Source organism: Cherax quadricarinatus, chromosome 37 (genome assembly GCF_038502225.1).
Source record: "Cherax quadricarinatus isolate ZL_2023a chromosome 37, ASM3850222v1, whole genome shotgun sequence".
NCBI classification, from domain to species: domain Eukaryota; kingdom Metazoa; phylum Arthropoda; class Malacostraca; order Decapoda; family Parastacidae; genus Cherax; species Cherax quadricarinatus.
The window spans coordinates 12243214-12256733 of record NC_091328.1 but is presented as its reverse complement, the minus strand read 5'-3'; the positions used below and the strand labels follow the sequence as shown (position 1 = coordinate 12256733).

The 13520-nt window shown below is 39.6% G+C and overlaps 1 protein-coding gene across 4 annotated transcripts in view; it reads right to left on the bottom strand.

Moving 5' to 3' along the window:
- Positions 1–13520, bottom strand: part of LOC128702530 (carotenoid isomerooxygenase) — a 53273-nt gene that overhangs the window by 23599 nt on the left and 16154 nt on the right. For all 4 annotated transcript variants that reach the window (XM_053796815.2, XM_053796808.2, XM_053796822.2 and 1 more), the window contains 5 exons: positions 5378–5478; positions 3645–3756; positions 2898–3038; positions 1604–1748; positions 1295–1430 (listed from right to left, as the gene is read on the bottom strand). In XM_053796815.2, coding sequence (XP_053652790.1) covers positions 1295–1430; positions 1604–1748; positions 2898–3038; positions 3645–3756; positions 5378–5468 — 625 coding nt within the window. In that variant the 5' untranslated portion in view covers positions 5469–5478. The remainder of the gene's footprint in view (positions 1–1294; positions 1431–1603; positions 1749–2897; positions 3039–3644; positions 3757–5377; positions 5479–13520) is intronic.

Here is a 13520-nt window from a genome sequence, read left to right as displayed (position 1 = left end):
CTCAGGTACCTACTTACTGTCTCTTGAACAGAGGCAGAAGGTGTACTGATATGTACACAATGTTTCACCTATGCTGGGGATCGATCCTGGTGCCTCACTGTGCAAACTAAGAACACTGCCACTCAAGCCACAATCACCCAAGTTATACGAAGTTATTGTCATACAGAGAAACAGTATAAACACAGTGTATAAGCTTTAATATTAAAATTACCAAGTTTAATTAAGTTTGATGAGTTTTTAAAGAGCCTTTGTTCATTGAATGACACTTTCAAAACATTTCCTTCAATAAATGTCCTGAACTGTGTCTTCCCCCATCTTGTCATTGTCACCATACCATTTACCTTCAGATTTCCTGTTATACAACTGTGTAACAAAAGCCTGTTTAATGTTTTGCACTAGTATTTCTGGTCTGTCTCAAGCAGGTAAATCAAACTTCTACTTGTGGTGTATATATATATATTCTTTCTTTCAACACACCAGCCGTATCCCACCGAGGCGGGGTGGCCCAAAAGAAAAAACCAAAGTTTCTACTTTCAAATTTAGTAATATATACAGAAGAAGGGGTTACTAGCCCCTTGCTCCCGGCATTTTAGTCGCCTCTTACAACACGCATGGCCTACGGAGGAAGAATTCTGTTCCACTTCCCCATGGAGATAAGAGGAAATAAACAAGAACAAGAACTAGAAAGAAAATAGAAGAAAACCCAGAGGGGTATGTATATATACGCTTGTACATGTATGTGTAGTGTGACCTGAGTGTAAGTAGAAGTAGCAAGACGTACCTGAAATTTTGCATGTTCATGAGACAGAAAAAAGGACACCAGCAATCCTACTATCATGTAAAACAATTACAGGCTTTCATTTTACACTCACTTGGCAGGACGGTAGTACCTCCCTGGGTGGTTGCTGTCTACCAACCTACTACCTATATAGCACACGCTCACTTTTTAGCATCTCTTACAAGGTCTGGGTCCTGTGAAATTTCACTTACAACTGAGGAAACATGATCTAGGACCTAGAATTTATTACCAACTTTTGAGAGTTGTAAACTTTTACCAAGGTACTAGCACCAAGGTACAAGTAACCAGATATATAATAAACTTTCAATGTAACTTATCTAACAAAATATTATGTATTACTTTAATCTTTCAAAATGTTATTCAAGCTATTAGTACCACACAATCCAGTATAGTCCTGCACTTTATAAATTCTATATATGTACTGTACATACATGTATATTCTTGTACAGTATTAATAAAAACTGTCAGAAAGCATGCACACTGTGCTCTACATACCATCAAGGGGAAACCGAAGAATGTTATACTTGGGTCCAGTCACACCTACACCCTGACCAACAGTATACACTCCATCACTTGCTACAATGGGATGAGGGCTTTGTGTCATCAAACCATACCTCTTGTTGACATTTATCTAAGAAAAGGAACAAAAAGTTAAGCTACCTAAAATATTACTCTAGCATAACCTGAAATATTGCACATGTAAAACTTGTGCTCTGTAAATAGTTTACTATTAAGCATATAATAATTTAAGACAAATTTCTCAAATAACTTAGTACAAATAAAATGTCTTATTACTATACATACTCTTTCTTTTGTGTCAAGATTGTCTGGGTTGATTTGCAGCATGAATGGCGTCTCACACATTGCAAAGTGGTGCTCGCCAATACCAATGACCGACACTAGTGCATTGTCAGAAAACATCTTTTCAGGATCCATAGCATCCAGAAGCCTGCATTTTCAAAAAGAAACTGGATGGAATTTAATCCTGCAAATTACATGAACATGTTATTAAAGCTGCACTCTGTATTATACAGTACATAAATGTATTAAAATTTTAAAATGCCTATTTTCAGCTACATATTAAATAAAATCTTACTTGGAGGATTGTTTTTAATATTGGCCATCTCCCACTGAGGCAGGGCACCCCCCCAAAAAAAAAAAAAAAAAAAAGATTCTGAAGTTTTCTTTTCACTTGGTAATTTATACAGGAGACAGGGTTACTAGCCCCTTCCCCCTGGCATTTTAATTGCCTCTTACAACATGCATTGGCTTATGAAGAAAATTCTTCACTTCCCCATGGAGAGAGGATAAAATAAAGTTAATTCAATAATGCATTCAATCTACGGCATTTGTGATTATTTGCAATGGTCATTAATCAATACATGATAATATACACTTGGAAAATCCTAGAGGAATTGGTACCAAACTTGCACAAGATTGATCAGACCCTGATCCACCATGAGGCCTGGTCTCAGACTGGGCTATGGGGGCCATTGATCCCCAAAACCCTCTCCAGGTAATATATAAATAGTGGTCAACCATCTCCAAAATAATTTAATTATCTTTACATTGCATAAACCTTTCCATATTCAGTCTCCAAAAACTCAGATTAGTCTCTTCTGAAATTTTATGAATATACAGTCTTACCCTGCCTATGTTATTAATTGGTTCCAAGAGCCTTGATGTAACACGGTTTTTGACATTAACTGGACATTATGCTTTAAAAATGCCTTAAAATGATGACAAAAACCATAAAACTATAAATAACCAGTGAAAGAATATAACTATTGCTAAACCTTGAACACGAAAAACACATTTTGGTCACATTTTTTAAGAATAATGAACAATTAAAAAAATTATGATGTAGGCGACGTTGCCGAGTGACGTAAAGTCAGACGTAATGACGTATTCCGACCTGAAATTTACTCTAGAAAAGTGACAAAGGCAAATATGATGTCGGCTGAAATAAAGCGGGGTATGACTGTACAATCAATCTTTTTGTAACACATTAGCAGCTATGATAAATGATGTAAGAGATGCTATCGAGCAAGACACTATTCATATTAAGCAAAAATTATACTTTACAGGTTACTTCTACCTTGAAAACATTCCCTTCGAGGCTGGGGCAGGGGTGCCAAACTCTGCACGTGTGATTGTGCCAGCAGCTTGATTTTGTTCATAAGTCTTAGAGCGCACAAAACGGCTACTGTATTTTACCATTCCATTAGAAATCTCAAACCTGAAATATAAATTTAAGAGTCAATACAATCAAAATGAACAATCCAATTTTAAAATTTAAATGGGAGAATTAGTCCACAAATAAATTATACCTCAGTCCCCTCTGAAAATATATGCAGAAAATGCTATAAACAATACAGAAGTGCAAGTCGACTGAAAAATTTGTATATAGCTGAACTGTAATCAAAAGAAAATGTGCTATACAGCAAGCCACGAATACAGCAGTCTTGCAGTTAATTAGATAATGGGAGGGCCTTTGTTAGAAAAATTAAAAGAAACAAAGTTAAGATTAAATAACCATGCAAAGGCACATTAGTTTAATATGTATTTTTATTACACACCCCATACTTATCTTGTGGGAACGGCACATAGAAAACAGTGGAATACTGTACTTTCAAATTAGTAAAATGAAAAACAAAATGTTTACAATTAGAAAATAAAGGTACAGAAAAGAATATTAAGTACTGCAGGCCCAGTCTACTGTACTTGTTCAGTGGTAGAGAGCTGGAAGAGTGGGAAAAAAGTGAATTTGCTCTTTTAAAAAAAAATTACTCATGAGCATAGAGCAGTGATACTGCAGATTAAGGTGGGGTCTGGATGTACTTACTTCTGCAGCAATGCAGAGGCATCAAAAGCATGGCAAAATTCGTTTTTCCCAACTTTGGTTAGACCTGGGCCATTATAGATAAGCTGGCCCTTCAGCCACTCCGGCAAGGTTCCTGCAAAGGGGATTACCACACATTACAGATGCCATAATCAGAAGGAGAGTTTGCCATATTGTTAAGATATACATGTACTAGAAATATTCAACCACAGCAGCTACTTCATAAAAAATAAAGTGAACTCTGACAAGCGTCATAATCAAATTAAACCAAATTTTATGAATTTGCAATAAATAAAATCTAAATGCTTAATTTAAGTGGAAACATATCAGGTGTTTTGTTACCGAGTAAAATTAAAAAATTTAATTTTTGGTTCATCACAAGAGTAGATTTAAATACGATTAATATGAAAGGCAATGTTGCGTCAAGATTTATTTAGAAAAATCTAATTTTCCCACCATTAATTTCTCCCCACCAAGGCTGGATTATGCACAACTACATTCAGTCACAAGCTCTAGCTATCATTCCAGGACAAAAAAAAGTCTAGTAATGCACCATCTGTGGGAAGTTGACTAACAATGTTATTATTTACTACTTATTTAACACTGAAGTCCATGGCTCAATTCCTGGTACAGGTGGAAACCTTTAGGATGCATTTCCTGAAGACACCTGCTGTCCCTGTTCACCCATCAGTAAAACAGGTACTTGGGTGTTAGTTGATTGGTGTGGGTTGCATCCTGGGGGCAATTTACCTAATTTGCCTGAAATGCTCTGCATAACAAGGGGCTTTCTCAATACAGCTTAAGGCATCCTGCTTGGCTTGAAGGCTAAGTTCAGTTTGTGATTTAAGTTTTTTTTTTTTTTTGGGGGGGGGGAGGGATAGTGGTTTGGAATGGGGTAATTTCGGGGGAGGGATAGTGGTTTGGAATGGGGTAATTTCTCATGGAGTAGGAAAGTGCCACTGTTGTTTTACTTGACATAGATCATGTATCGGGTTCATGCGGAGGTCAGTTCCAGTTTTTATGATCCATCTGGAGGAGTGTTCATCAGCACAAAAGTTTGGAGGGTTTCTGTGCAAGGACTGAGTGGGCTTGCCCGAGTATATTGCCCCTAATGAGGAAATTTCTTTGTGACATTATCTCTGATGCTTTAGATCAAGTTCTTGTCCCATATTAAGAATTTTGGCAGTACGTGAGCATTCTAATATGATCCTCATCGCTTCGTTCTGCATTTTTTTCCAGCCTGACCCAGGAGCAAGTAATGGTGTGACAATCAACCAATGATTTAAATATAACCAAAATACATAATTTTCACAATTTTAATATTAGCACCATAACCGGGATGAAAACATGCCACAATTATGTGCTCTCAGCTTTCCTTTGTATTGGAGACAAAGTCTTGTTACGGAAAGTAGTACTGTATTTAATGATTTTTTTTTTACTGGTAACCACATCATATTCGGTCAGCTGATGATAATTCTGAGAAATTCATAGTTTAAGCTCTTTACGAGTCAAAATTCCAGTAATATCAGTTAAGTAACTTGTTACAATAAAGTCATGTCAAAGTATACATTTCAGAATTAACACAGTATTACGGTACAGAATATGCATATTCATGATATTACTTCCTATTAATAAAAATTAATATATATCGGCAAGATTTTTATTGTACATAGGTTAGTAGCTTATTTGCTACATATAACTGTTTCTACTGCTACTGCAGCAGAGGGTTTCCATACCTGTAAGTTGGCAGGGAACAGCATCTGAACACTCATTGTCACAGTGTCTGCACAACACTGAGAAGTCATACTTTCCGCAGTTACTGTCCATTATCTTCCAACTGTGAACAAGAATTATCATTAAGAACAATTCATACAGACATTTAAATCAAATGTGATTATGCATTCCATCTCTACACTCCCCCACTCCCTAAAACCCATCCAGTGTGCCCGCACATCCCACATACAACTTCCCCTCCCCTGCACAACTTTCTTCCTATTCCATTATCTACCACACCCACCATACACCTCACTCTCCCATATATGCCTTTGTACAATATACCACACCCCCTTCCCCTGTACAACTCGCTCTCCCACTCCACCCATATAACTTCCCCGTACAACCAGCTCTCCACCCTCCAAGTAAAACTCTCCCCCCCCCAACGTACAACTCCCTCCCACCCACATTTCAGAATAGTTATAAGCCTAAGACCATATGTTGGCGCTAACCTACATGCATTTTTTATATATAGAATACATAAACAATGAGCGGTCTGCTACTCCTATGTAAGTCGCATGTGTTACACAGATGAGCATTATACATTTATACACTAATATCTACATACACTTATGTATATGCATATACACAAATACATACAATGTTCAGCCATGCGACATCCCACTCCACTGATGATTCAGACTCACGAGTATCCCAACTTCCCTTCTAATCTATCCCTCCCCCTCCCCTCTCTCCACACCCACGAGTGTGCTGAGAGAAAGGAGCAGAAAAGAGAAACTGCTAATTAAGGAAGAACCAGTTTATGGGTTGCGGACAGATCTTCCAGCAGAGGCCGGAGGTTCTTTCACTTCACACAAACTTGCCCAATTTTCCTTACCACAATAAGAGATCGCTATTTATATTCACCGTGATTCCCATACAGTAATAACGTTATATTTCATCAATTATCCCTCAAATAACTACCAGTTTTGTAATAAAGTTGGTAGAATTACCGACAATATGTAAAGTAAAAGGACACAAGTGCAACTAATGTGACATTTATTGTGGCAACGTTTCGCTCTCCAGGAGCTTTATCAAGCCATTACGTAATGAACATCAAAATGGTATAGAATACCGACAGGTTGTTAGGTTGTCAGTCCCTCGGCCTGGAGAAGTTCAGTTCCTGACTATGGAACTGAACTTCTCCAGGCCGAGGGACTGACAACCTCAAATTCTACGACTTTAAGGGTGATGGACTGATTACATCGTCTTCACATCTCTACTGTTCCTGCCTACTTTCTGTATTCGACTGAAGAAGCCTACTGTGTAGGCGAAACGTTTCGGAATAAAGTTGTCTAACTGTTGCATATGTGTCTTACCTAACAACCTGTCGGTATTGTATACCATTTTGATGTTCATTACGTAATGGCTTGATAAAGCTCCTGGAGAGCGAAACGTTGCCACAATAAATGTCACATTAGTTGCACTTGTGTCCTTAAACTACCAGTTTTGTTTGCTTGCAGAACTAACATTATATATTCAGACGATTATTACAGAAATAGAGTGTACTAATAAAAAAAAAATAAGCAGTTTCCGCTACACTTTCACTTAGACATTTTTCCCCAGTAAAAATAAAGTTATGTAAGTGGCAACAAAAAAAAGTAACGAAAATAGTAATATGTGGTCTAACTGCAGCTAAAATCTACTGTAATAATCATGGGGGGAGAAGCACAAAAGGCGTAGTTGAGAGGGGGGGGGTTATAAACCGCATGGAGAATGACAGTCAATTGGGTTCTATATTAAAATGGTGTAAAATACTGACAGGTTGTTAGGTAATACATATTAAACAGTTTGGTATCTATTTTGAAACGTTTCGCCTACACAGTAGGCTTCTTCAATTGAGTATAGAAAAGTTGGTAGAAGCAGAAGAGATGTGAAGACGACGTAATCAGTCACCCTTCTGAAAGTGACAATGGTTGGATTTGAGGGGGACGTGACCTCTCAATGATTGCATTCTTGCTTCTACTAGTGGCCTTCATCTCGCCTCCTGACAGTATTTAAGGTTCCATACATAAGAACATAAGAACATAAGAACGAAGGAACACTGCAGAAGGCCTACTGGCCCATGCGAGGCAGGTCCAAGTCTCCTACCGGCTTAAGCCAATGCACCCAACCTAGTCAGGTCAGATCACATTGACTTAAGGGAGGAACACGGCAACCGACCTGGTAGCACAAGCTATCAGGTCTAACTCACACCCACCCACATCTACTCATGTATTTATCCAACCTGGAAATATAAACACAAATGCAGTATAATGTGATCCTTTATTGACTACGTTTCGCCCACACAGTGGGCTTTTTCAAGTCACAAACAGAACTACCTGGGGTGGAAGGAACGCGAGTATTTATAGTCCGGTTCAGAATGCTGAGGTCAGGTGAAGAATGCTGCATCTGATGATGTACCGAGTGGGGTTATAGAGTCTAAAAACTTGGGTAGCTTGGAAAGGAGATTGGACAAGTTTGTGAGCAGACCTTCTACAGTGTTCTTATGTGGGATAGCGATGAAGAAGTTTCTTGGCAAGTGGTTCAGCTATGTTATAGAAGCCACTATTCTGGTTGAAGTTGTCGGATATAGAAATAAGTGATGATTCCAGGATTCTTCGGTATTGAGTGTTGTCTTCTGTGGCGATGAGTCTTGAGTTTCTGTAGTTTATCAAGTGGTTGTGTGAATTACGGTGTTGTACGCAGGCATTCCTTGTGTCGTCAGACCTGCTTGCGTATTGGTGTTCTGAAATACGTGTTTGGAGGTCCCTTGATGTTTCGCCCACGTATAACTTGTTGCAGTCATTACAAGGGATTATGTATACCCCTGCAGAGGATGGAGGCTTGTCCTGTCTACTACTGGTGATGTCCTTGATGGTCGTGGTTGTGGAGGTAGATACTTGGAATGATGTTTTGGCAAAGATGTTGGAAACATGTTTGGCAATGGAGTTGGTGGGAAGGACTATGTATCTCTTCTCGGCAGTGTCTTCTCTGGGTGTGTTGAAGATGTTTAATGCCCGCCGTCTGCAGTCTCTGATGAAGTGACGAGGATAGTGGAGTTTAGAAAATATTTGTTCAATTATAGTGCATTCTTCCTCAAGGAACTCGTTGCTGCAGATTCTGAGTGCACGCAGGAAGAAGCCTATAATTACACCACGTTTGGTTTTGGTGTCGTGGTGAGAGTAGAAGTGGAGAAGATCGTTTTGGTTGGTGGGTTTTCGATAGACTTTAAAACGAAGTTCGTGGTCAGCTTTGCAGAGCAGGACATCAAGGAAAGGAAGAGTGTTGTCGACTTCTTCTTCAAGTGTGAACTGGATTGAAGGCTCGACCTGGTTGAGCTTGGGGTATACATAATCCCTTGTAATGACTACAACAAGTTATACGTGGGCGAAACATCAAGGGACCTCCAAACACGTATTTCAGAACACCAATACGCAAGCAGGTCTGACGACACAAGGAATGCCTGCGTACAACACCGTAATTCACACAACCACTTGATAAACTACAGAAACTCAAGACTCATCGCCACAGAAGACAACACTCAATACCGAAGAATCCTGGAATCATCACTTATTTCTATATCCGACAACTTCAACCAGAATAGTGGCTTCTATAACATAGCTGAACCACTTGCCAAGAAACTTCTTCATCGCTATCCCACATAAGAACACTGTAGAAGGTCTGCTCACAAACTTGTCCAATCTCCTTTCCAAGCTACCCAAGTTTTTAGACTCTATAACCCCACTCGGTACATCATCAGATGCAGCATTCTTCACCTGACCTCAGCATTCTGAACCGGACTATAAATACTCGCGTTCCTTCCACCCCAGGTAGTTCTGTTTGTGACTTGAAAAAGCCCACTGTGTGGGCGAAACGTAGTCAATAAAGGATCACATTATACTGCATTTGTGTTTATATTTCCATTGTGTCGGTATTTTATACCATTTATTCCCATTTATCCAACCTATTTTTAAAGCTACACAACGTTCTGGCCTCTATAACGGTACTTGGGAGTTTGTTCCACTCATCCACAACTCTATTACCAAACCAGTACTTTCCTATATCCTTCCTGAATCTGAATTTTTCCAACTTAAAACCATTGCTGCGAGTCCTGTCTAGGCTAGATATTTTCAGCACACTATTTACATCCCCTTTATTTATTCCTGTCTTCCATTTATACACCTCAATCATATCCCCCCTAATTCTACGTCTTTCTAGAGAGTGCAGTTTCAGGGCCTTCAGTCTATCCTCATAGGGAAGGTTTCTGATACATGGGATCAACTTTGTCATCCTCCTTTGTACATTTTCCAGAGAATTTATATCCATTCTGTAATACGGTGACCAAAACTGTGCAGCATAATCTAAATGAGGCCTAACCAAGGATGTATAGAGTTGAAGAACAACCTGAGGACTCCTATTATTTATGCTTTTTGATATGAAGCCAAGGATTCTATTAGCTTTATTGCGAACACTTATGCACTGTTGTCTTGGTTTCAGATTACTGCTAACCAGAACTCCTAAATCCTTTTCGCAATCCGTAATATTAAGATCTACATTATTTAGTTTATATGTGGCATGGTTATTGTCCTGTCCAACATTTAGAACTTTGCATTTGTCTATATTAAACTGCATCTGCCACTTCTCCGACCACTGCATCAGTCTATTCAAATCTTCCTGGAGTGCTCTAATGTCCTCGTCAGAATGAATTCGACGGCCTATTTTGGTGTCATCAGCAAACTTGCCGATGTCGCTCTTTATGCCCTCATCTATGTCGTTTATGTAGATTGTGAACAGCAGGGGGCCCAACACTGACCCCTGTGGAACACCGCTCGTGACGCTTCCCCACTCTGATTTCTCCCCATTTATGCAAACTCGCTGCTGCCTATTTGTCAACCATGCCTCTATCCAGGAAAAAATTTCTCCTATTCCATGTGCTTTAATTTTCCTCAATAGTCTCTGATGTGGGACCCTGTCAAAAGCCTTACTGAAGTCCATATACACAATATCATATTCATTACCATGATCTACCTCCTCAAATACCTTAGTGAAAAAAGTTAATAAATTCGTAAGGCAGGAACGCCCCTTTGTAAAACCATGCTGAGATTCGTTGATTAATTTATGCTTTTCAAGGTGGCTACGAACTGCCTCGGCAATTATTGATTCCATAAATTTTCCCACTATGGAGGTTAGGCTTATTGGTCTATAGTTCGAAGCTAAGGACCTGTCACCTGTTTTGAAAATAGGTATCACATTTGCCATTTTCCACTTATCTGGCACCATGCCAGTTTGTAGTGATATGTTGAAAAGATTAGCCAAAGGTGTGCTAAGCTCCTCTTTACATTCCTTTAGAACCCTTGCATACAGTTCATCAGGGCCTGGGGATTTGTTAGGTTTTAATTTATCTATTTGCCTAAGGACCATGTCACTTGTGACCCTAATAGTGCACAGTTTATTATCGTCCTGTTCTACATAATTTATCATTACTGGAATATCGCTGGTATCCTCCTGTGTAAAAACTGAGAGGAAGTATGTGTTAAAAATTCTACACATTTCCTTATCACTGTCAGTGAGCTGACCCGAGGAACTTTTGAGTGGGCCTATCTTGTCCCTGATCTTACTTCTGTATACCTGAAAGAATCCTTTTGGGTTAGTCTTCGATTCTCTTGCAACTTTAACCTCATAATCTCTTTTTGCTTTTCTAATTCCCTTTTTTATTTCTCTCTTTAACTGAATATATCGATTTCTCAATTGCCCCTCTCCTCTTTTGATTTGCCTATATATGCCTCTCTTTTGACCAATCAGATATTTTAATCTATTGTTCATCCATTTAGGATCATTTTTGTTTGATCTGATTTCCCTATTTGGAACATAATTTGACTGAACAGCTAGAATTATGCCCTGGAAAGCATCATATCGGCAACCATCACCACCTACCTGACCCTTAGTCAGGTCATTCCAGTTCAGCCCACCTAAGTAATTTTTCAGTCCTATGAAATCAGCCAAGCGAAAGTCAGGGACGGAGACTTGATTGCCATTATTGGGGGAATTCCATGATATATTAAAACTGAGTGATTTGTGATCACTTTCCCCAAGCTCATCATTAACCTCAAGATTATTAATTAGTGTTTCCCTACTGGCAAGAACCAAGTCAAGGAGGTTATTTCCCCTAGTTGGCTCTGTCACAAACTGTTTTAAAAAACAATCCTGGATCGTATCAAGAAAGTCACCTGACTCTAAATTTCCTGTCAAATTGCTCCAGTCAATCTGTCTATAGTTGAAATCTCCCATTAGCACAACATTTTCGTATGTAGATGCCTTACGAATTTCGTCCCATAGAAGTTTACTGCACTCCTTATCAAGATTTGGGGCCCTGTAAATCACACCCAAAATTAGTTTTTCTCGGCCCTCGAGAAGCTGTAACCAAACAGATTCAGTGGCTGACGCTTCTAATTTAATATATTGTCTAACACAACAATTTAAATTGTCTCTGACGTACATCGCTACTCCACCACCTTTCCTGTTGACCCTGTCAGTGTGGAATAATTTATAGCCTTGTATGTGACATTCAGAGGGCATCTCTCTATCTTTCAGATTGAGCCAGGTCTCTGTTATAGCAATAATATCTATGTTTCCTGCACTTGCAATTAATCTTAGCTCATCTATCTTATTTCTTACACTCCTGCTATTAGTATAGTAAACCTTAAGGGAGCTAGTCCCTTGCTGCCCTCTGCTGTCCCCCTTTGTTTGCTGACCTGATCTATTGTCTTTATTTATAACTTCATGCTGAATGCCTTTTATACATTTACTGTTTCCAACCCAAGTGTTGCAACCTGCTTGTTTCCCACACACACCCATACCTCTATCTTCCATCAGTTTAAAATCATAGGCATTTCACCAATGGCCTTCTCAATCGAGTCTGCAAGTGCTACCACCCCAGCCCCAGAGAGATGTACCCCATCCCTTGCATACATATCATGTTTGCCATAAAAGTTGTTCCAGTTGTCAATGAATGGGATTGCAAGTTCCTTGCAGTATCTGTCTAGCCAGCAATTTACACCAATTGCCCTAGACAACCATTCATTTCCTACTCCCCTTCTAGGCAAGATGCTACATATGATTGGGATCCCTCCCTTAGACTTAATGAAATCTATAGCTGACCTGTACTTATCTAGCAGCTCTTCTCTCCTACCCTTCCCAATATCATTTCCACCAGCACTGAGACAGATAATGGGCTTGTTCACATTACCTGACATGATATTATCCAGCCTGTTGACAATGTCCCCAACACCAGCTCCAGGGAAGCACACTCTATCTCTCATCTTCTTATTCCTATTACAAAAAGCACGGTCAATATATCTTACCTGAGAGTCACCAACCACTGAAGTACATTCATCCTGAAGAACAGAGAAGCGATTTCCTACCTTCAGATCTTCACTCTTAACTTTCCTTAGTCTGATGCGCCTTCCATTACTGTGAACCACTCGCCACTTGTAGCAGGTGCTGGACTGCACCTCACTGCTGGTAGCCGTTGCTACCTCCCCAACTACAGCCTCCTCACAGCGAGAGACAGACTGCACCTCACTGCTAGAAGCCTCATTCCCCACAACTCCAGCCACCTCACACTCTCTCCCAGACCCATTGAGGTGGACCTTCAGCCTCCTAATCTCCTCCTGGAGAAGCAAGACCTCCTCCTTCAACTCTCCAACCTCAATTTTTAAAACACTGCAGAAGCAAGCCATGCTTTGTAACCGTCCACACTAATCCCCAAAGCAGCTCAGGGTCTGTGACCTCACATTGTTTCAAATTATGGAGCAATACTCTTCTCCAGGCTGAGGGACTGACCATCTAAAAACTAAGTCTTCAAGGGTGATTGATTACATAGTCTTCAGTGCATATTTTTTTTATTCGCCGGTACTCTCCCGGCGGGCTAATTCCTTGAATCACTAGCGCCCCCCCCCTCCCTCAGACATCAAGGAACCTCCCTCGAGGGAGAAGTTTTAAAACGGAATGGAATTTTTAGGTATACAGCCCAGTTGGAGTTATCGTAACGTCTGGGCCTTATCTGATAAATCTTTTCACTTCTAAAGATAATTAGCCCTACGTATAACTAGTAAGATTATAACC